At 39.5% G+C, this 24994-nt stretch overlaps 1 protein-coding gene across 2 annotated transcripts in view; it reads left to right on the plus strand.

Moving 5' to 3' along the window:
- LOC111145776 (hydroxysteroid dehydrogenase like 2) overlaps positions 1–24994 on the plus strand; it is a 57943-nt gene that overhangs the window by 25667 nt on the left and 7282 nt on the right. For both annotated transcript variants that reach the window (XM_022500974.1, XM_022500975.1), the window contains 4 exons: positions 6175–6369; positions 9349–9420; positions 14862–15011; positions 17858–17986. In XM_022500974.1, the coding sequence (XP_022356682.1) occupies positions 6175–6369; positions 9349–9420; positions 14862–15011; positions 17858–17986 (546 nt within the window). The remainder of the gene's footprint in view (positions 1–6174; positions 6370–9348; positions 9421–14861; positions 15012–17857; positions 17987–24994) is intronic.

Genomic DNA, 24994 nt, shown 5'->3' on the forward strand with positions numbered 1-24994 from the left:
TATTCAGAGTGAAATGGGGAGCTTTTGCAGGGTTTTGTTTTGATTTTGTTTTAAATATTTTATTTATTTAGAAAGTGTGCACACCTATGCAGGAGCAGGTAGGGGCAGAAGTAGAGGGAAGAGAGAATCTCAAGAAAATTCCATGCACAGCAATGGAGCTGATATGGGGCTGGATCTCACAATCCTGAGATCAATACCTGAGCCCAAATCAAGAATTGGATACTTAGGCGCGCCTGGGTGGCTCAGTTGTTAAGCATCTGCCTTCCCCTGGGGTCACTGGGATCGAGCCCTGCATCTGGCTCCCTGCTCAGCGGGAAACCTGCTTCTCCCTCTCCCATTCCCCCTGCTTATGTTCCCTCTCTCACTATGTCTCTGTTTGTCAAATAAATTTAAAAATCTTAAAAGAAAGAAAGAAAGAATTGAGTACTTAACCAACGGAGTCATCCAGGCACCCCTTTGACGAGGTTTTCAGCAGTGGAGGGACGTGATGGTACTTTATTTAAAGGATCTGTCTGGATACTCTTAAGAATAGATTATTGTGGGGGAGGCACGTTGGGGACGGGTCCCTGGCTGACTCAGTAGAGCACAAGACTCTCTTAATTTAATTTCAGGTGCTTTGAGTTCAAGACCCATCTTAGATGTGGAGCCTACTTAAAAAAAAAGATTTGGGGCACCTGGGTGGCTCAGTGGGTTAAAGCCTCTGCCTTCAGCTCAGCTCATGATCCCAGGGTCCTGGGATCTAGCCCCGAATGGAGCCCTGCATCGGGCTTTCTGCCCAGCAGGGAGCCTACTTCCTCCTCTCTCTCTGCCTGCCTCTCTACCTACTTGTAATCTCTGTCTGTCAAATAAATAAATAAAATCTTAAAAAAAAAAAAAAAGATTTGTTTTTTTGTTGTTTTTTTTTTAAACCCTTGTGTCAGGGGCTGACTTCAAGAAGATCCCATTGGGGAGCTGCTCTGCTATGTTTGAAACTCCCCGGACCCAGAAATCAGGTAGTCTAGGAACTGTTGAGCACCAGGTTCCCTAGGAATGTGTGGGTGAGGGGGAGGACTCTTTTTGGCCACGCCCATTTCCCCCAGGAGGAGAGACTCTCTGCACTGGACCTTGGTCCCCACTGGGTTGGAGAGGAAGGGGCCAGTATAAATTCTTGAGGGTCAAAGGGAGAAACAGGAAATTGATGAGGTTGGAAACTGTTGCAGTTACCTAGACAGTATATCTTGGTAGCTGTGACCGGAGTGATAGCAGTAAAAGCAGTGGAGAGTGGTCAGATTCTGCTGTATTTTGAAGGTGGAATCAATAAATAGGGAAAGCTGCAGAGGGGGCAGGCTAGGGAGCAGGGTTAGGAATTAATTTGGGGGCATTGTGTTTGTGCATCCAAGTAGATATGGTCAGTAGACAGTTGGATTTGCAAGTATGGGTGTCAGGAGAGAGGTCCAGGCTGGAGATAGAAATTTGTGGGTTATCAACATGTAAATGGTATATAGGAAGAGAAAGAACTATTGGCCATTATGACATTCAGAGATTTGGAAGAAGAAGAAAAACTAATTGGGCGAAAAAGCAGAACTATATAGCAGAGTAAGGTAGGAAGAAAATTGGAGTATGATACCCTGAAAGCCACTTGAAGAACATGTTTCAAGGAAGAAGGGGAGTGATTCATTGTGTCAAATGTTGCTGGTAGTTCTTATAAAATGGGGACTGACCCCTGGATTTAGTAGTTTCTACATCTCCTTCATGTTACTTACAACACTTGTAATTGAGCTGTTTATTTTATAACTTGGTTAATGTCTTTCTTGCTAGAATGAAAGTTTCTTAAAGGTAGAGATAGTATCTGCTTTGTTCATTTTATTGTAGTCCTTGTAGACATTCAGTAAATATTTGATGAATTAATGAATGCACAGTATGATTACCTTCTGCCCACCTCCAACATAGACATTCTGAACAGAACATTGCATGACCATGAACGTGGAGGACACCACCAGGATTGATGCGAGAAATCAGTTCACCTCCATCATCTTTGCTGTAGCTTTGAGATGTTCATTTTAGAAGTTTTACTAGACATCTTGGAACCATTGGTATTAATTGGGGCCTAGACTTGATGGCACAGTAAACTGAATTTGCAGTCCTGTTCCTTGTAATACATGACATGATGAGTTATGTACAGGATACTTTTGAAAGAGATCAGGAGGACTGTGTAGTTCTGGTTAGAGGTCAGGAAAGGAGGCTTTCTAATAAAAATTAACAATTCCAGTAGGATCTCAAGGGGATTTTGGAATTAGCAAGAAGAAGAATTGGACAAGGCATTCCTGGCAGAGGGAACAACGAAGGCTATGGTATAGTAAAAAATACCATGTGTTTGGTGGAACTGTCAAGGAATTTGATAATGGTGTTTATATGATAAATTATGGGCTTTTTATTTCCCACTGAACTTGAAGAATTGGGTGGAATGTTGGGTAGGTGTGAAGTTGTTGTGGGGATGACTAAGCCCTAGATCTTGACTGCCAAGTTTAGGAGCTTGAATTTTAACTTGTATTCAGTACAGAGCCACTTCAGAATTTTAGAAGCAGGAGAGCAGAGGGAAAATAGGAACAGTGGAGTGATAGGGTTGCCGATGAGGTTTAAGAAGTTTAATTTGGCATCTGAATGTAGGATGACTTGTGAGATCATGGAGAGAGAGGCAGGAGCGCTTGCTAGGATACTGCATTATTCATGACTAAGGCAAAATGGATTTCAGAGTGTGCCCAGGCTCCTGGCTGTTTGTGAGGCTTCTATTTAAAAAAAAAAAAAAAAATGTTTTTTCTTTTCTTTTTTTTTTTTTTAAAGATTTTATTTATTTATTTGACAGACAGAGATCACAAGCAGGCAGAGAAGCAGGCAGAGAGAGAGGAGGAAGCAGGTTCCCTGCTGAGCAGAGAGCCCAATGCAGGGCTCGATCCCAGGACCCTGGGATCATGACCCGAGCCAAAGGCAGAGGCTTTAACCCACTGAGCCACCCAGGCGCCCCCAAAAAACATGTTTTTTCATCCTAGACTGTATAGAGCAGCTCTTTATGCTTGCTGGAACCAGAAGTAATCTCCCAACTGACAGGTGCTAAAGAGGTGAGACAGGCTTTCTTTCCAGAGGAGGCGTCAAAGGCAATGCTGATGTTTTAAGTCTGATATGTACTCTATATGTTTATGTGAAAGGACATCTGTGTTTCTGTTTTTGTTTTTAAGATTTTACTTACTTGAGGAGAGAGAGCGAGCATGGGGAGGGGGCAGAGGAAGGAGGGAGAAACAGACTCCCCACTGAGCAGGGAGCCTGGCATAGGGGGCTCCATCCCAGGATTCTGAGATCATGACCTGAGCTGAAGGCAGATGCTTAACCAACTGGGCCAGCCCTCTTGGGTTGATTTTAAGGCTCTTCTTATTGTGTGTTTTGTGCAGCCTGCAATCAGGAGAATCACTTGGAAGCTATTAGATATTCCCCATTTTTTCCTTATAAATGCTTAAGTTTTAGGGTCACCTTTAGGATTCTTATGATCCAAGGCAAATCAGGTTTCATTAAAATTTTTGCTTTTTTTTTCTTCTTCAGAAATCATTGGTGAGTTTTCATTTGATGTATCCTATTGTGAACCTGCTTCTTTTGTTGTTAGTTTTATACCTTATTAGGGTAGCCTATGACATTGCAAAACCTTTGTTGAAAATAACTCTGACTTAGTTCCTGATTTTGAGCATCTTTGCCTTCTTTGTATCATCGGTAGAAAGATTAATGAAGTAAAGATAGGTTGTTTGGGGAAATTGCTCTTTGTTCTTAGGTTGTATGTATGTGTCTGTACATAGGAACACACACAGCACATGTACACATCCATGACATATTCTTAATTTGGAGTTTCTAAAAATTCTTTTACCATTCATATAGTCTATATGAGACTAAAGTGTATGCATATGCATATAGTTTTAAGATGCACTGTATTGAAATTTTTTTTAAAGTTTATTTTGAGTAATCTTTACACCCAGTGTGGGGCTCAAACTCATGACCTGGAGATGAAGAGTCGCATGCCTTCCTGACTGAGCCATCCAGGCATCCCTATAATGAAATACTTTTAGAAAAATTCTATAGTTGGGGTGCCTGGGTGGCTCAGTCGGTTAAGTGTCTGGCTTGGGTCCTAATGGTCCTGAGATCAGGCCCCGTGTTGGGCTCTGCACTGGGCATGGAGCTTGCTTGAAATTCTCTCTGTCCCTCTCCCTTGGCCCCTCCCCCCCACCTCTGTGCATGCAGGTGCTCTCTCAAAAAGTAAAAGAAAAATTCTACAGTTTATGGGAGTGAGATAACTGAACTCTAAGAATGTTGGTTACCAAAGTATGATCCTTTAGTTTCATTAAGATCCTAGCTCTGAAGTCAAGCTGTGTTTGAATGCTAGCTCCTGTAACCTTGGACAAGTTATTTAACCCCTTTGTGCATTGAGTGCTCTCTTCTATAAAATGGGAATAATAGGTACCTACCTCATAGAATTCATTCAGATAACTTATGTAAAGTATGTAGCAGCATACCCAGCATAGGGCGCACTTGATAAATATTAGCTGCTCTTTTTAATTTTATTTAATTTTTTTTTTCAAATTTTATTTCTTTATTTGACAGATAGAGATCACAAGTAGGCAGAGAGGCAGGCAGAGAGAAAAGAGAGGAGGAAGAAACAGGCTCCCCGCTGAGCAGAGAGCCCAGTGCAGGGCTCGATCCCAGGACCCTGGGATCATGACCTGAGCTGAAGGCAGAGGCTTTAACCCACTGAGACACCCAGGCGCCACTTATTTATTTATTTATTTATTTTTAAATAAGATTCTATTTATTTATTTGAGAGAGAATGAGAGAGAGCCAGCATGAGAGGGGGAAGGTCAGAGGGAGAAACAGACCCCCTGTTATGCAGGGAGCTGGATGCAGGACTCAGTCATACGAATTCAGGATCATGACCTGAACTGAAGGCAGTCGCTCAACGAACTGAGCCACTCAAGTGCCCAGCTGCCATTTTTTTATTAATAAGGTATCACATCAAGAGCAAAACCAGATCTCTTGAACTATTGGTTAAGCAAAAATTTTCTTCGTGGTAAACGAACTATAGTTATAAGGTAGGGATATATTTTCTGACTCAGTGCTTTCAGGAAATTGCCCAAGTTAATTGTGCTGCCTTTGAAGTAGGGTTTTATGCTAGAATGTCTTCACCATGAAGGTAGGAGCTTTTATCCGTTTTATCAACACATTTGTCCCCAATCCCTACAATCATGCCTGACTTAGAGTAAGTACTCAATCACTATATGTTGAATGAATGAAAAGGGGTTATTGGCTCTCAAAAGCTATAAAGTTTTCATCTTGTGGACTGAGTTATGTAAATTATTCCAATATGTAATGATTTAAAATGATGGTTAACAGTGATATGGAGAGAACTTTAAATTACTAGAGATTGAAACCCAAAGTACATTTAAACAAGTTGACTTTTTCATTGTTTGAAATGTAAGCTAAAACATATGTAAGTAAATTGAGATAAGTTACTGTTTACAATTTTGACAATGTATAATTAATAGTGTACAATGAATGGTAGAGTTTCAAATTACTTCATAAAAAAACATAGAATTTAAAAATCACATGCACCTAAAGGGTGCCTGGGTAGCTCAGTTGGTGAAGCGTCTGCCTTTGGCTCAGGTCATGATCCTGGGGTCCTGCGGCTCCCTGCTCAGTGGGGAATCTGTTCTCCCTCTCCCTCTGCCCCTGGGGTAAGACAATAAATTTAGGGAATGAGGTCCATATTTAGAGACAAACTGAGGCCCCATAGAGGTTAAGCGCCTTGCCAAAAAGCAACATAGTTGGTCTAAAAATCTCACTAACCTTACTGCTCAGTGCTTTTTCTGGTATATCTTTCTGGCTTTCTTTGAAGAATCATATGCACATTCTTGAGCATTCTAAATCAGAAGTCTAATTGAATTTTGCTGTGAGTCTCACAAAGGACTTCTATTTTATGAAGCAGTGTTGTGTAGAGTAAGGATTGTGTGTTCTACCCAGTTATGTCAACAGAACATTTGCCAAATCCCTGAAGCTCTCTGGTTCTTGTTCTCATCACCTGTGAAATAAAAAGATCAGCTGCCTCGTTTGTTCCTTCCACAGTCTTGTTTCATTTGGAGTTCTATGTGTGTGTTCTGTCCACAGCCATCCACACCGCTGCTATGGATATGCTGGGAGGATCTGGTATTGAAAGCCAGTGTAGAAAAGTCGATATCATCGCAGATGCTGCCTATTCAATTTTTAAAAAGTCAAAGAGTTTTACTGGAAACTTTATTGTTGATGAAAATATCTTAAGAGAAGAAGGAATACATAATTTTGACATCTATGCATTTAAACCAGGTAATGCTTCCAGTTTTTAAAAGTTTTTAAAAAGTAGTGATGCATTTTTCTGCATTTCCTGCAAGGAACACACACATGCTTTGTGGGCATGTTTGTGTAATCATAAAGCTAATATGTTCTTTTAAAACCTATCCTCCCGATGAAGGGGAAGACCATACCAACATAGCTTCAGAAAGGAAGAAAGGAACAATTGAAGTGAATTGAGTCCTTTTAAGTTATGTACAGATACAGAAGGCATATCAGCCATTTCTAAATCTTGAAACTAAAAATGAAAATTGAGTTTTGGGGTTTTTTTTTTTTTTTTGGTTTGGTTTTTAAAAAAATTTTTGTTTATTTATTTGACAGAGAGACACAGCGAGAGAGGGAACACAGCAGGGAGAGTGGGAGAGGGAGAAGCAGGTTTCCCGTGGCGCAGGAGGGATCCCGATGCGGGGCCAAATCCCAGGACCCTGGGATCATGACCTAAGGCAGATGCTTAATGACTGAGCCATCCAGGCGCATCTGAGAATTGGTTTTTAAAGTTGATCTTAAGGGGCACCTGAGTGGCTCGTGAGCAGCTGAGCTAGAATCAGAACCTGGCTCGTCTTCTTCCAAACTCCATGCTTTTAATCCCTAAACAACACTGCTTCCCTCACAGGACTGCTGTGAAGGTTTAAATAGATCATGTATATAAAACTGCGCTGGGGATGCCTGAGAGGCTCAGTTGATTAAGTGTCTGCCTTCAGCTTAGGTCATGATCCCAGGGTCCTAGGATCAAGCCCCACATCGGGGTCCTTTTTCTGCAGGGAGCCTGTTTCTCCCTCTCCCTCTGCTGCTCCTCATTGCTTGTGCTCTCTCTCTGTGTCAAGTAAATAAAATCTTTATAAAAAATTAATAAAAATAAAGTTGATCTTAAAATCAGAGTAAAGACTTTATTCAAGGATTAGGTGATATAGGAGTACATCTCTATGAAAACTTTCTAGGAATATGGACTCTTTCCAAATGTTTTTCTCTTAAGTGCAGTCTCTTAGAGTAGCTAGCTTACTGCTGGATGGTGAAGGCAAGTGAACACAGTCTGCCCTTTGCCAAGAGTGTGATTCGAGAAGTTCTCAGAAGGCCCCCTTGTTCAGAAATTATTTTTCCTCTCTAAAGTTGTAGGTCATGGTGGTGATGATCAAGCATTCTTACTTTATGTGTAAAACATAATCTATATTAAATAATAAACAGTATAGGGGTGCCTGGGTAGCTCAGGGGGTTAAGCCTCTGCCTTCAGCTCAGGTCATGATCTCAGGATCCTGGGATCGAGCCCCGCATTGGGCTCTCTGCTCAGCAGGGAGCCAGCTTCCCTCTCTTTCTGCCTGCCTCTTTGCCTACTTGTGATCTCTCTCTGTCAAATAAATAAATAAAATCTTTAAAATAAATAAATAAATAAATAAAATGATTTAAAAAAAAAATAGACCATATAGCCATAAGCAGGAGTTCTCTTTATTGGTGCAGAAGTGTATTCTAAATATATTCATTAGGTTGCACTTGCACTTGTTTATATTTGTGTCATCTCTGTCTCTTCAGTTTGAACTGAATGAAATAGCTCTTTACAGTTTTACAGAATAGTTTTTTTTTTTTTTTTTAAGATTTTATTTATTTATTTGCCAGAGAGAGCGTGGGTGCACAAGCAGGGAGAGCTGCAGCCAGAGGGAGAAGCAAGGAGCCTGGTGGTGGGACCCTGGGATCATGACCTGAGCGGAAGGAGACACTTAACCCCCTGAGCCACTCAGGCATCCCCAGTGCAGTTTCATATACATGATCTATTTAACCTTCACAGCAGTCCTGTGAGGGAAGCAGTGTTGTTTAGGGATTAAGAGCATGGAGTTTGGGAGAAGACAAGCCAGATTCTGACTCCAGCCCAGCTGCTCATGAGCTGTGTGACTTCAGGCATGTCACCCACTTTCTCTGAGCTTCACTTTCCTTATTTTTTTCAAAGATTTTATTTATTTGAGAGAGAGAGAGAGAATGAAAGAGAGAACATGAGAGGGGAGAAGTCAGAGGGAGAAACAGACTCCCTGCTGAGCGGGGAGCCCGATGCAGGACTCGATCCCCGGGACCTCAGGATCATGACCTGAGCTGAAGGCAGTTGCTAACCAACTGAGCTACCCAGCCCCTTCATTTTCCTTACTGGTAAAATTAAGGAAACAATAGCTTCCATACAGGATTTTTGTAAGAAGGAAATGCAGTAATGTGTGTAATGTGCTTGGCACAGTGCCCGGCATATGACACAGTTGCAGTAGTCAGTAGTTAATTATTTACAGTAGAAAAACAGGCTCACAGAGATTAGTCTTTGTGAAAGAGCAGTCAGCTAATCAGTGGCAGAACCTGAACCAGATCCAGGTCTTCTGGGTCCTGGACAGTGTAATTATCAGTTTAGGTTTTAAAGACACAGAGTCATTGTGTACAAAATCTTAAATTTGATTTAAGATTAAATCCTGTTAAGTACTGAGAACATAAGATGAATAGGTACTTTGATAAGTGGATATAATAAAGACCAATGCATTCCTGACCTCCAGTTTTTTAATCTTCTGAGAGGGAGAGATAGAGATGGGAAACATGTCCTTCTTAATGAGGAATCCCCTTCTCTCAGGAGCCCAGGTAAGAAACGACTCCTGAGCCCGTTGGAGGGATGTAGAACAGAAGGTTTGCATGCATAGATGAGGAGGGGGTAAAACCACCTGGGAGAGAAGTTGAGGGCTTAACATAACAGGTGGCTCTTTGTTTGGATCTTAGAGATGAAATTTGCCATAGAAGAGGAAGATAACTTGATGATAAGAAAAATATTTTAGCCTTGTGAAAGTCAAGAAGTCAGACAGTTCTCATGGGAGTCTTTTCCATTGCACTAGAATGACCATTACAATAAAAACAGATAGAATGTTCGTAAAACAGGTGTTAAAATCTTGATGTATTGATGTTGTCATAGTAACCTGAGTATTTTTGGGGTCAATTTTCCAGGCCATCCTTTGTTACCAGATTTCTTCTTAGATGAACACCCAGATAAAATTATCAAGAAAGTAGAATCACATGGTAAGATGTAGACCATATTTTATGTAGGAAAATAAAGATGCTAACTATGTATTTCTTTCAGAATATAAAATTGGACATTTCTGCCTTATGCTTTTAAAACATTTTGTAATTTAAACTACACAAGTAGTATGTGGGCTTAATTAATTCAAGCAAGGAAGGTTGTCTTTTCCTTCTCCCAGTAAGAAGGTCTTAATATATTCTTTTCATTTGATTTTTTTTAAAAAACTCTAAAAAGAAAGCAAACCCTTTTTAAGGTTTTATTTCTTTTCCTTGGCACTGTCTTTAGGTATTTCATGTTGATGTATTATTTCATTTTGAGGAAAAATGTGTCACATCGAAGTACACCTAACACCATTCTCAGAGTTTGTGCTGTGTGAGTTCTTCAGGGGAGAAATTAACTTCAAAGGAACTTTTGGTTTTACTTTATTTTGTTTTTATAATTGGTCCAGAGTTTAGTCTTTGTGTTTGACGTTATGCCACTAGCTTACTGAAAGATATCAGAAGAAACATTCTTTAACAGATACCATTGAGAAGAATCTTTCATGCTTTATTAACAAGAATAGTTGTGTTTCTCCTGGGCCCTTACTTTATTTTTATCTTCTAGATACTGTGAATCTCCTAAGCGATCACAGATTCTTTACATGGCTGCTAGAAAACTAGAATAGATTTCCTCTATACGTTCGTACAGATTTATAGAACCTGACACTGCAGTGTTTTTAGCGCCAACCTTTTTTCTGGCTTACTCTTTTCTATATTTTTTCTTTGTCCAAATTTTTGTAGATATTTAAGAAATTACTTAATAAAAATGGCAGCTTTCTTTTATATCATAAAAAACTTGAAAAATATACAGCTTATCAAAGTCTGAAAGAGTCTAGTCTTCAGGTTAGGCAAGAGGAAAATCCTGATTTTTACTCATAACCTTAATATTGGAAATGAGCTCATTGAAATTCCAAATTTAAATTAACAAGAGCCACTTATGGATCATGTATATTCATTTTGTTTTTCAAAAAATATTTATTGGGCACTACTGTGTTTCAAATACTGTGTTAAGTCCTTTGCATTCATTGTCCCATTTAACACTCATGAGCCTACAAGCCAAGTATTATTATCTTCATTTTAGATCTGAGATCATGCAGGTGGCAGAACCAGGATTTGAATTCGTAGTTCTCTGATTGCAAAGCCCGTAACTTTAACCAGTAGATTTAAATTCCTTGTCTAAGTCTTTATTATGTAAAGTCCTTTTAAATTAACATATTTCCTCCCTCAGTAATCTAATTTATTAGCTGTGAGGAATTGCTATCTCATGGACTAAGTGTGTAATTGCTGTGATCAGCCCATTCTCTCCCTTGGGTCATGACATAGGGGAACAGAATCATAATCAGAAGGTTGTTTCATGACTGTGGAATCAGAACAAGAGAGATTAGATAAGTAAAATGTAAGATAGATGTCTATTAGCATCGGATTTCAGTAGGAGTGATTTTGCCTGTGGGATCAGAGTATGTCAGGTGCGTTGACTGCAGTCCATACATCCATCTCCACACGAGGGATGCTCTCATCCTTGAGGTCGCAGTACTCCCATTCCTTCTGCTAAAGCTTCTCTTCCCCATATGATGCTGGAGAGAGCATTTGCTGCTGTGGCTCTCATTTCCCTCTTCCTCATTCATGCAATTCTAGTCAATATTTCTTGTAGATATATTAATGTATTTATATAGGTAATGGTCCAGTATACCTGGCCTGCGACCTAACATCTCTTTCAGGTGATTATTTAGTCCATGTGCACATCCGCTATATGTTGACTTCACACTTTCTCTCTGAGGTCTGTGTGTAATCCCTCATTTCTCAAGTGAGAACAGCTCACCTTTCTATTTGCTAATCCTATTTGTACCTTTTCTGGTTATTTGTGCTGTGTATATTTGTTTTATATAATGTGTTTGTAACTATGAAGTATAAACTATGCACATAATTTTTAATTTGTGTTGTTTTTCTCATATTAAAAATAGTACTGTCATTTCTTCATTGATTTCCCCTCCTCCTACCACCCTAGTGCCACACAGGGAGCCCACAGAGTCTTGTTAGTTGGTTCAGTTTATTTTTGTTTTTGTTTTACTTTAGTTTTAATTTTAATTGCTTTTGTTCCTCTTCTCCAATTGTTCTGGATTTTCCCCAGAAACACTTATTCTTTGCCTGACTGTCTTTTTACTTTACCCTGTAGTTATCACCATCTTTTAATATTTCTATCTTACTGTTCTTTCCTTCTGCATTCTGGGAGACCTTTTCAAGGTTGAACTCTGTATTACTGCTAAGACTTTTGACAGGGTGCTTGGCTGGCTCGGTTGGTAGACCCCATGCGTGACTCTTGATCCTTGGGGTCGTGAATTGAAGCCCTGTGCTGGGCTTGGAGCCTACATTACGAAAAGACTTTGGACACTTTCATCTTTTCGTATGGCCATACTTAAAATAATGTTTATTTTAATTTTGGTGTTGTACTTTTTGTTTCTCATGTTCCCTATTTCCTTTTTCATTTTATTCTGTTGTCTTTTCATCCTGGCCAGTTATATGACTCTATGCCCCTGTTTCATAGAGTTTTCATGTGGAGGAATCCTTGTGGGATTAATAATCCTAGTAAATAATAATAGTAATTAGTAGTAAATAACAGTAAATAAGCATAGTAAATTATTTTTAGAGATAGATTCTTTTTTCTTCAGGATAATTTTCTTTACCTTATGGTACATTGTTTTTCATAGACATCATGTTATTTTTTTCCCCATGTTAATTCATCTTCATATTAGGAGTGATCGCTAGAGCTAGTAGAGCCCGGTGACAGAGATGCATAGATTGCTTTTGGCTCCACTCCCTGTTCAACTGGTGGAATTCCTTTCTCAAAGCTGTAGCTTCTCATGTGGTACCTGTTAGGCCTGTAGCTAGTGTTAGTGTGCAAGACTGACACAGGACCTTCTTTTACTTCCTACTGTCCCCTGCATTCCCTGCTCTCAGGGCTCTTCCTCTCCCCACTTTCACCAGTAATGCTTTGAGGCATTACTTTTCAGGATGAACCACTACCAAGGCTCCCTCTACTGCTCTTCCGATATTTGGGAACTACAAGCTTTGAAATTGGATTTGAAAGATGGAGGCATTCTTAAAAGATGGCATTATATAATAGAGGGGCAGATCTAATCTTCTAGCTGGCACAAGCCCAGAGTCTGGTCCCATGTTTTAAAAAATGTAGAAACCTGTCTTCCTTGTTTAGGTGAGCAGAGCTATTCTTTCTCTGAGTTCTTCCATGAAGCAAAATATAGGCAGTCCTGTGTTCTTAGGATGACTCTGTCAACCTTAGAGTTACTGAACATTTCTTCCTAGGTTCTGACAGTAGATTGTGAGTCTAGGTGATATTTAGTGTCTTGTTCACATGTTTATACTTAAGTTGTGAAGTTAGGAGAATCTGTGACGGGGCTGCTAGCCATGTAACTTTTGTGTTTTTTTTTTTTGGGGGGGGGTTACTGAAATGCTCTTTCTCATTGTAGTCTATTGATTGTACCTTTCCACTATACTACTGATTTCTTTTTTGTCTCCTGAAGTTTTATTCTCTTGTGCAGAGTCATCACACCATGTCTAAATATTCCAGGTGATAAATTATGCAATTTACTTAAAAACTTTACACTAAAGTTTTTGCTGTGGTCTCCTTGGCACCACAGGCTTCTAGGGGCTGCTTCCCTGATCTAGGTGATGGTGACACAGTATATTCACTTATTGATAACTTTTAAAAAATTTATTGAAGTACAGTTGATGTAGCATATTATGTTAGTTTCTGGTGTACAGCATAGTGATTGGACATCTCTTTACGTTATGCTGAGCTCACCACAGGTGTAGCTACCGTGTGTCACCATACGGCATTATTACAGTACCATTGACTATATCCCCTATGTTGTACCTTTTATCCCTATGACTTACTCATTCCATAACTGAAAAGCCTTACCTCTCACTCCTCTTTACTCTTTCTACCCATCCCCCAGTTCTTCTGATAACTTTTTGAGTTGTATACTTATGGTCATTATTCATACTCGTTATCCACAAAAAGCCAATTCCTCTTGCAATTTCATCAGACTGGGGGCTCCTCCCACTGGATGAAGAGGAAGTGAGATTATCAGCCTCACAAAAGTTCTCCCTGCCCCTGGCCCTGGCAGGAGCCTAGAAACAGAAGACCAGGGGAGTGGAAGTTACAGTATTTTTAAACTTGTATCAACTTAACCCAATGGCCATAACCATTCAGTATATAATGAGCCAGGGGATCTGCAATCCATAGGACAATTCCAATAGCATGAAGCCGTCCCTCAAAATACCAACTTCTGTTCCTTTATTCATTCTCCAGTAATCACTTGTGAGTAGTTTGGCAGTTGCCCCCAGAAACAAGTGAGAACAATTCATTAATTAAATTAACTCCAAGTTCAATCTGTGCTCTAGGCTAAAATTGAACTCTCCATCTGTTTCCCAACTCAAATCATACTCAGCCATATTGACCAATATAACTCACCAAAGATTATTAAATGAAATCTAATGGACAGCATAAAGATCCTCAATCGTACAACAGGAGCAATATAAAAGTATCCCAAATTTGCTGGCTATAAATTACCTTTCACTATGATGATTCCAGAGACAAAAACAATAAAATCCTTCTCTTCTTACAAGTTAAAATCTAAACAGATATTAAAGATGAAATCCTCAAGACCCAATGGAGCAAAGAAGATACACACTTTTTAAAAACACTTGTGGTGAGTTTGTCATTATTTTTAAATTCATTACAGACAGTGCACCCCTTTACTGCCTAAACCCAGGGAAAATAACCCCAACGGCCTTGTCCTTTGCATAGTCCTGATGGGAGGAAGTAGGTTCAATCCAGGGATGAAGGAACTAAGTTTAATTCAGAGGTAAAGTTATTAGAAGTTCACTTGGCTGTTGATTCAGGCCGGCAGACTCCATCAATTCAGTCCATCGATTTACATGGTTAATGTTCTGATCTCTAGTGTCTTCTTTTCTCATTTGGTTTTAGAACTCACAGGGGGTGATAAAGGAGTGATTAATTATTACTCCTAAAAATGTCTTTAGGTCTGTTTAAAAACAAACCAAAAAAAGCCACTATAGCTTAGTAGTGGTTTGGGGTGTTTTTTTTTGTTTTTTTTTTTTTTGTTGTTGTTTTTTAACTTAATCTGAGAATCAGCCTTTTACTTGGAGAGTATAAACCATTTACATTTATAATCATGACTGATGTGTTTGGATATTATTCCATCAGTTTGACTTCTGCCTTTTGATGTCACCAGATGCATTTAAAATCATTTTTGTCAAACAAATCTAATTGGTGGCAAGTTTTTTCTGCTAATTCATTGATTCTCTGTGTGGCCTTATACTGTGTAGGCTTTCAGACCGTTTATATCAATAATATTTTACAGATGCGCTTCCAGAATTGAAACAAGAGAAGTCACAGCCACCACCAAAACCACGTTCTGGAGCCGTGGCAGAAACATTTAGAATCGTTAAGGACTTCCTCAGTGATGACGTTGTTAAAGCCACTCAAGCAATTTATCTGTTTGAACTCTCAGGTAAGGATAATATCTGGGAATGTGGTGCTTTTGTGAAATAAAGTAGGTTATTTCTCTTGGAAGAAAATCAGCCTCCAGTGGCAATCACCTTGATAAGTTGCCTATATCCAAAACCCTTAACCCTAGAATGTAGACATTAAAGAATAGTAAATACTGATTTGTATTTTAAGATCAGTGCATATGGACACATGTAAAATAAAATCTCATTACATAGACTTCCAGTGTTAAATAAATTTTGGCGTATGTAGTTGAGAGAAAATCTTAGTTAGGAGGGCATATGAATCCTGACATGAGTTTTAATACAGTGATGTATCATCAGCCATGACACCCAGCCATTTTTGTCTTTGAAATTATCCAAGTCAGTCTGCATGTAGTCAGCGTTCTTAAACTTCTCAATGTTTTTCTTCTCAACGTGGTATTAACACATATTAATGATAGTTTTAAGAACTAGCTACCTCAGTCCCATTGAGTGCAACTTTGACATTATCAGTTCTTTTATCCTTTGTCTCCTCGGTTTCCTCTCTTCTTCCTTTGCTCTCCTTAGAGCCCATGGTCCGTTGCTTTAATCACTCTCTTGCCTGTATCCTACATTCCCTGGCCTTTTTGTGCTATGTCATTGCCTGTCAAAAGCCTGTGATGAATCACACTGGCTGGCCCACAGTTGCATTCAGACTGCTCAGGGCTCTTGGGGAAATGGAAAAAAACCCGTCACACTACCCAGTGGATCTGTACTAGTAGAAATTCTCATTACCCTTCCTCAACTGGGCTCTAAGCGGCACCTCAGAATACTGTATTTCTGTGGTTGGCTTACTGCCTCATTTTCCACAGTGACTGTTTTAAAACTTCTCAGTATTCCACAAACCTCCCATTTTTCTCCCTTTTACCACTTCCCTGCCAGTTTCAGCAGATAACCCCACCTCCTCTTTCACAGAGATAATACAAACTTGCAGACAAAGTGTTTCAGCTTCCTGTCATCTGATATCACATCAGTTGTTATGAGCATCATTCTTTCTTCCTTCCCAGTAGAACAGAGCTCAGCTCTAGATTTAAGCATCTCAAGCTTTAATGTTGATACTGATCATCTGGGACCCTGCTAAAATGCAGTCTGATTCACCATGTCTTGGGTAGGGTCTGAATTTTGCATTTCTGACAGGACTATAGTCCACAGATCGCACTTTGAGTAGCAAAGTTGTAGATCCCATTTCCTCTGGCCTCATCAGGGATTTTGTGCTGTTAATTATGCCCTCTCACCTGTGTATCCTGCAGCCTGCTTTCCAATGATAACGTCCTCAAAGTCTGTTCCATCTTTAAAACAAAACAGAACGCCCCTGATCCCACTTCTTATCCCTACCATTCCTCTCCCTTTTAGAGCCAAACTTCATTTCATCTAGAGTTCACTCTACTATAGTATCATATTTCTCCATTCTGCTGAATATGCTGTCACCAAGGTCCTCAGTGACCTCTATATCATCAGTGGGCCTTTGTCATTTTTACCTTGTCACCACTCTACAACATTTGAAGCTGTTGACCGTTCCTGCCTTCTGGAAAGGCTCCCGTCCTTGTCTTCCCTGACAGCAGCTCTCCTTGCTTTCCTCCTTTATCTGTAATCATCCTTGTCAGTTACAGACTTGCCCTAGGAAACCTTAATCATTCACATGGCTTCAGTTGACCATAGGAAATGATTACTTAGGTTCTGTATTTCTAGCCTAGTCAGACTTCATTTGACATCTTCACTTTGTTGGCGCAGAGATGCCTCAATCTGAAAATGTCGAAAACAGCTCACCATTCCCAACACCTGGCTCGGACACTGCCTATTCAATCCGCTCTTCCTCAGTAGTCCTCTCTCAGTACAAAATACATCCACACTTACCCGGTTTCCTGAGCCAAAAACTAGCAAATCATTTCTTATGCACTCTGTATACCTTTTCCTCATCCTGTTCATTTACTGAGTTTTGTGTTTCTGCTTTGAAGTTATCTCTCAAATATGCCCACTTCTCCCTATTCCCACGGCCACAGTCCTGATCCAGGCACACATCCTCAAGTTCTCAAACTACCCTAACAACCATCCTAACTTGCCTTTTGCATCCTCTTTTATCCCTCAACAATTCTCTACCCTGATATTAGGGTGATTGATTTAAAATACCAGCCTTGGGACGCCTGGGTGGCTCAGTTGGTTAAGCAGCTGCCTTCGGCTCAGGTCATGATCCCAGCGTCCTGGGATCGAGTCCCACATCGGGCTCCTTGCTTGGCGGGGAGCCTGCTTCTCCCTCTGCCTGCCATTCTGTCTGCCTGTGCTCGCTCTCTCTCCCTCTCTCTCTGACAAATAAATAAAAAAATCTTTAAAAAAAAAATAAAAATAAAATAAAATAAAATACCAGCCTTATGCCATTCTCCTTCCATGGCATATCCCTTACGATACTGACTTTATCATAAGGGGTATGCCATGGAAGGAGTACTTTCACTTGGCCCACTGCCCCTGCCTCGGGACTGCTTCATGAGCTCATCTCATGCCACACTTCATTCTCTTTCTACCTTCAGTCCTCCTACACTCTTTTCAGTTCCTCATCTGCCTAATTCTCACCTGACTTTCCAGTCTCACCTTCCATGGGGCTTGCCTGGCTCTGCTTTGTCTTGTGTAAGAACCATGTTACTGCAGGGTCTTCAGAGCCTAGCCCCATGCCTGGCATGGAAATACTTAATAAATAGTTACTGAATTTGATAGTGGCCTGAGGGTTTTAACCAGGAAAACAGCATTATGTAAAATTATTCTAACTCTAGCAGCTATTAAGTTTAAGAAGAACAAGGCTTCTTCAGCATTGTTTTCTGTATCTCTGTATTTTCTGCAGGTGAAGATGGTGGAACATGGTTTCTTGATCTTAAAAGCAAAGGTGGGAATGTCGGATATGGAGAGCCCTCTGAACAGGCAGATGTGGTGATGAGTATGTCTACTGATGATTTTGTAAAAATGTTTTCAGGTGAGTTTTTAATTTTATTAACTTACTGATTGTTCAGGGAAAATTTAGTTCTAATTTTATTCCTTTCCATATAATCAAGACTTGTATTCATAGCCATAGAATCTTAGTAGCTGTTGATGTTAAAGAGCACATAGTCTTCAGAAGGTGGGTCTTACTGTTTGTTAAGTTCTTACTGTTCCCCCAACAATGGGAAAGTCGAAGTCAGAATTTCTTTTTTGTATGACTGAGAAGCCCATAAGATAATCTTGAGAATAGAAAGGTGATTTAAAAGGACTTCTAGGTGGACTTTATTTCTACTGGTTGGACTAAGACATAGCCCTTCCAGTAACACCTGGGACACAGGAGGTGCTGAACTCAGCTGTACCTCATTTATTTATTTATTTATTTATTTAAAAGATTTTATTTATTTATTTGACAGAGAGAGATCACAAGTAGACAGAGAGGCAGGCAGAGAGGCGGGGGGGGGAAGCAGGCTCCCTGCTGAGCAGAGAGCCCGATGCAGGACTCGATCCCAGGACGCTGAGATCATGACCTGAGCCGAAGGCAGCGGCTTAACCCACTGAGCCACCCACGCGCCTTGTACCTCATTTATTGAGAGTAAGGCCTGCTTTGATCATGCCATGACTGTAACAGGAAACAGAGGCCCTCTCTCATGGCTCCATGATCCTGCTTTCTGTGGAATCCGTAAGCAAGAGAACCTTTTGTGTAGTCTTCTATTCTGCCCATGTACCTCTAACTGTGCCAGAGAATTTTAAGGATAATTTTTTCTATTTTCTACTCTTAGGATACTACTCCAAATGGTAATTATCACATGTATTTAGAAACAACACTTTAAACTAAAGCATTATAACATTCTAACCAAAAAAATTCACTTAATGATCTATAAATGTGATTCATTCTTTGTTCTGTTTTAATCTTTATAAATTCCCGAAGATCACAGTGTGTACTCTGTGCCCTGTAGATCTTGCTTTCCAATTCCTTTTTTTTTTTTTTTAAGATTTATTTATTTATGAGAGAGAGAGCACACAAGCAGGGAGATGGGGCAGAGGGAGAAGCAGACTCCCTGCTGAGCAGGGTACCGGATGCACTACTCAGTCCCAGAACCCCAGAATCATGACCCAAGCTGACGGTAGCTGCCGTACCCACTGAGCCCCCAGACTCTCACTGCTTTCCAGTTCTAATCCAGGATGCTAATGGCCTACCTACCATCTGAGACAATGTGTGTATGTTGCTAATCATTGAGGTCCCTTCAACTTTTACTTTTATTTATTTTTTAAGATTTATTTATTTTAGAGTGCAAGAATGGGGGTAGGAGCAGAGGGAGAGAATCTTCCAGCAGACTCCGCACTGAGTGCACAGCTCAGTGCAGAACTTAGTTTCGCAACCCATGAGACCATGACTTAAGCTGAAACCAAGAATCAGACACTTAACTGCCTTCCAGGTGCCCCAACATTTTTTTTTTTTTTTACAGTAGTGTTAAAAAACTCATGGTACAAAATCAGAAAATACACTTAATAAAAAAGCAAAACAAAGGGGCACCTGGGTGGCTCAGTGGTTTAAAGCCTCTGCCTTCGGCTCAGGTCATGATCCCAGGGTCCTGGGATCAAGCCCTGCATTGGGCTCTCTGCTCAGCAGGCAGCCTGCTTCCCTTCCTCCCTCTCTACCTGCTTGTGATCTCTGTCAAATAAATAAATAAAATCTTTTTAAAAAGACACAAAATAAAGATAGTTCTTTTTTTTTTTTTTTTTTTTTTTTTTTTTTTTTTTAAGATTTACTTATTTATTTTAGAGAGAACATGTGAGCAGGGGGAGGGACACCGGGAGAGAAAGTCTCAAGCAGAGTCTCTGCTGAGTGTGGAGCCCAACACAGGATGGATCCCAGGACCATGAGATCATGACCTGAGCTGAGATTTAAGAGTCAGCCACCTACCCGACTGAGCCACCCAAGCACCCCTAAGCAAAATAAAGATACTTCTTTATCTCACTACTGAGAAGTCAACCATTAGCTGATTTTGGTTTAGAGTCATACATACTTTTGTGAATATGTATAAATATACACAAGTGCTTTTAAAAACAGGATTATAGCATTACCACTGTTTGGTGATCTTTTTCGCTCATACATTATAACATCTTTCAATGTTAATAACGATCTCTTCAGTCGTTTTCTAGTAGTGCCTTTAGTGTTTCAGTATTCCAACAACTATGTCCTCATAAAACTCAAAGTGCTTTGGACATACAAGATGCTCAGTAAATGTTGGCAAATTTATATTTTATAAATAATTAATTTTTTGAACTTAAAGATCATTTAAAATAAAAATTGTCAATTTCTTTTTTTTTTTTTTTAAGATTTTATTTATTTATTTGACAGAGAGAAATCACAAGTAGGCAGAGAGTCAGGCAGAGAGAGAGGAGGAAGCAGGCTCCCCGCTGAGCAGAAAGCCCGATGTGGGACTCGAACCCAGGACCTGGGATCATGACCCGAGCTGAAGGCAGCGGCTTAACCCACTGAGCCACCCAGGCGCCCCAAAAATTGTCAATTTCTAAACTGAAATAACAATAATTACAACTAATATGCATTTTATGGTTACTATGAGTTAGTAACTTATATTGCTTATTGTTAGTAACTTATATTGCTTATTATATATTGCTTATTAATTGCTTATTCCAAGCAATGCTTTGAGATAAAATATTTTCTCCATTTTATAAAAATGAAGACTGAGGCACCAGTGCATTAAATAATAAACTCAAGATCACACAGTGAAGAAATGCTGAAGTCAAAATTTGAATCCAAGTTTTTAGGCTCATGCTCTTTTAATCATGATGCTACTCCACCCTCCAAAGGTGAAAAAAGTCAAATGACTTATTAAATTTACATTTTATTTATGTAACATCAGCCTATAATAATGGGTTTTCCAGGGGCGCCTGGGTGGCTCAGTGGGTTAAAGCCTCTGCCTTCAGCTCAGGTCATGATCTCAGGGTCCTGGGATTGAGTCCCGCATGGGGCTCTCTGCTTGACAGGGAGCCTGCTTCCTCCTCTCTCTCTCTCTCTCTGCCTGCCTCTCTGCCTACTTGTGATCTCTCTGTGTCAAAAAAAATAAAATCTTTTAAAAAAAATAATGGGTTTTCCATTTATATCGTCTGTGAATGTGCTTCTGGGTTGACTGTGGGAAGTCAGATAAATGAGTAACTAAAAGAAAAAAAAAATTCTTACGAGATTTCCTTTTTTTTTTTTTTTTTTTTTTTTAAGATTTTTTTTTCTGGGTGTCTGGGTGGCTCAGTGGGTTAAAGCCTCTGCCTTCGGCTCAGGTCATGATCCCAGAGTCCTGGGATCAAGCCCCACATCGGGTTCTCTGCTCCACGGGGAGCCTGCTTCCTCCTCTCTCTCTGCCTGCCTCTCTGCCTACTTGTGATCTCTGTCTGTCAAATAAGTAAATAAAATTTTTTTAAAAGATTTTATTTACTTATTTGACAGACAGAGATCACAAGTAGGCAGAGAGAGAGGAGGAAGCAGGTTCCTGCCGAGCAGAGAGCCCCATGCTGGGATCATGACCTGAGCCAAAGGCAGAGGCTTAACCCACTGAGCCACCCAGGTGCCCCTCTTAAAAGGTTTCTTATATCGACAGTGAATTTACTTCTGCTTCTTACGTCCTTTTGTTCTACTCTTCATCACATCTGCTCTCCTTTGAAGGGGCACAGTTTAGACCTTATATCCTAGTATGGTTTCTCTTTTAAGAAACCACAGCCAGGGGCGCCTGGGTGGCTCAGTGGGTTAAAGCCTCTGCCTTCAGCTCAGGTCATGATCCCAGGGTCCTGGAATCGAGTCCCACATCGGGCTCTCTTGCTCAGCAGGGAACCTGTTTCCCCCTCTGCCTGTCTCTCTGTCTACTTGTGATCTCTGTCTGTCAAATAAATAAATAAATTCTTTAAAAAAAAAAAAAAAGCCTAGCCATTTCTGACCTAATTTATATAGTGGATTCTTTATAAATAAATAAACTTCAAGCAACTAGTGCTCATCTAATCAAAATCTCCTTTTGGCCAGTAGAGGCCACTGTAGGGTAAAACATTAGCATAGAAAGGAAACTGTAGGAGATTACCTGTTTAATATATAGAGAGGAGATATTATATATAGGATATTGTGCTTACTAGCTATTTTTAAAGTTATTTTTAAAACAGTTTTATTGAGGTATAATTTACATGTCATAAAATCCACCCAGTATAGATTTATAGAGTTGTACAGCTATCACGTATAATCTAGTTTGAGAAATTTCCGTCACCCCAGAAAATTCTTTCATGTCTCTTTGTAATCATTCCCCATTTTTACCCTCAGCTAGCCAAACGCTGATTTGCTTTCTGTCTCTTATAGATTTCTGGGTAGTTGATATAAATGAAATACACAATGTATAGTCGTTTGTATCTGTCTTCACTTACATAAGGCTTTTGAGATTCATCCATTTATGTTGTAGCATGTATCAGTAATTCATTTCCTTTTTATTGCTGAATAGTATTCTACTGTGTGGCTGTTCTACATACTACTTATCCACTCACCAGATGGTGGACATTTGGATTATTTTAGGTTTTCAGCTATTATGAATATGCTGCTCTGAGTATGGTCATGCATGTATTTGGGTGGTTGTATATTCTAATTTCTCTTAGATAGATTCCTAAGAGTGGAATCGGTGGGTCATATGGTAAGTTGATAACTTTTTTGAGAAACTACCAAACCGTTTGCTAAAGTGGCTGTACTGATTTTACCTTCTCATTAGTAATGTGTGAAGGCTCAGTGGCTGTACTGATTTTACCTTTTCATTCGTATTGTGTGAAGGCTCCTATTTCTCCAAATTCTCACCAAAACTTATTAGTGCTTGTTTGTTTGAACAGCTTTATTGAGGTATACTTGACAAAAGGTATATATATTTAAGGTATGAAACAGAATGATTTGATACATGTGTATATATATATTGTTAAATTACTATAGTCAAGCTAATTAACACATTTGTCATCCCACATAATTCTTTTTTATGTTTGTAGTGAGAACATTTTAAGATCTACTCTTAGCAAATGTCAAATATGCAATATACTATTATTAACTGTAGTCACCATGCTGTGCATTAGATCCCCAGGAATTATTCATCTTATAGCTGAAAATTTGTACCTTTTGACCAACATCTCCCCATTTCTCTCACTCCCAACTCTGGCAACCACCATTTTAATCTCCGTTTCTGGATTCCACTGTAAGTGAGATCATAAATACTTGTCTTTCTGGGTCTAGGTTCATCCATGTTGTCACAAATGGCAGTGTCTTTGGTATTATAGCCATTCGAGTGAGCGTGTGGTGGTATCTCATTGTGATTTTAATTTGTATTTCCTTAATGTTGAGCAGCTTTTAATGTGCTTAATAGCTGTTTACATTGATGAACTGTTCAAAACTTGCTCATCTTTAAATTGACTTGGCTTTTTTAATTAAATTGCAAGATTCTTTATAAATTCTAGATGCATGTGATTTGCAAATATCTTCTCTGTGACTTATCTTTTCATTTTCTTTTTTTTTTCTTAAAGATTTTATTTATTTATTTGACAGACAGAGATCACAAGTAGGCAGAGTGGCAGGCAGAGAGAGGGGGAGGCAGGCTCCCTGCTGAGCAGAAAGCCTGACACACGGGGCTCGATCCCAGGACCCTGAGATCATGACCTGATCCAAAGGCAGAGGCTTTAACCCACTGAGCCACCCAGGAGCCCCTCTTTTCATATTCTTAATGATGTCTTTTGAGTTATGAAAGTTTTTTAGATTTGGTAAAGTCTAATCCATCAATTCTTTCTTTTATGGTTCATGCTTTTCCCCCTAAGTATTTTATTCATGCTATTGTGAATGGAATTATTGTCTTTAATTTTATTTTTTAATTATCTGTTCCTAGTATACATAAATACAGTTAATTTTTGTGTATTAATTTTGTATCCTGTGAAAAAACAGTGAAGCTATTTGGACCTGGGATTTTTTGTGGGAACATTTTTAATTACTAATTCAGTTTATTGTTATATGTAACAGTCGCTTTTATTTTTTTAACAGCTTTATTGAGGAATAATTCACTTATCATACAATTCATCCATCTAAAGTGTACAGTTAAGTAGTTCTTAGCATATTCACAGGTATTTGCAGCCGGCACCACAGTTGCTTTTAGAACGTTTTCATCACCTCAAAAAGAAACCGTTTACCCATTTGCTGTTAACCTCATATCCTCTATCAACCTGCTTTCAGCTCTAAGCAACCACTGATCTACTTTTTGTCTCATAGTTTCCCTTTTCTGGACTTTCATATGTACAGAGTAGTATAATATGTGATTTTTTGTGACTAGCTTCTTTCAGCATGTTTTTTCTTTTAGTATGTGTTCAACGTTCACTTTTTTTTTTTTTTAAGATTTTATTGGAGAGAAAGAGCGCATGGGGGGTGGGGCAGAGGGAGAGGGAGAAGCAGGCTCCCCACTGATCAGGGAGCCTGATGTGGGGCTCAATCCCAGAAGCCTGGGATCATGACCTGAGCCAAAACCAGACCCTTAACCAACTGAGCCACCCAGGCATCCCCAAATTTCATTCTTGATGTAGAATGTATTGATACTTATTTTTTTCTTTTTTTCAAAAATGGAGATTGAATTCATATAACATATGATTAACCATTTTAAAGTATATACTCTTCAGTGGTATTTAATTTAGTGCATGCACAGTCCTGTGCAAACACCACTTGTTTATTTCAAAACTTACTCATTGCCCCCAGAAGAACACGCCATGGCATGTAAGTAACACTCTTCATTCTGGCCTCCCCTATCCCCTGGCAACAAGTCATACGTTTTCCCTCTTTCTCTCTATGGATTTGCCTATTCTAGATAGTTCATATAAATGGAATCATACAAAATAAAACCTTTGTGTGTGGCACCTTTCATTTAGCATAACGTTTTCAAGGTTCATCTAAGTTATAGCATGTATCAGTACTTCATTGATTTTTATGACTGAATAATAT

The sequence above is a fragment of the Enhydra lutris genome, unplaced genomic scaffold (assembly GCF_002288905.1).
Source record: "Enhydra lutris kenyoni isolate GAN:26980312 unplaced genomic scaffold, ASM228890v2 scaffoldscaffold13, whole genome shotgun sequence".
Taxonomy (NCBI): Eukaryota; Metazoa; Chordata; class Mammalia; order Carnivora; family Mustelidae; genus Enhydra; species Enhydra lutris.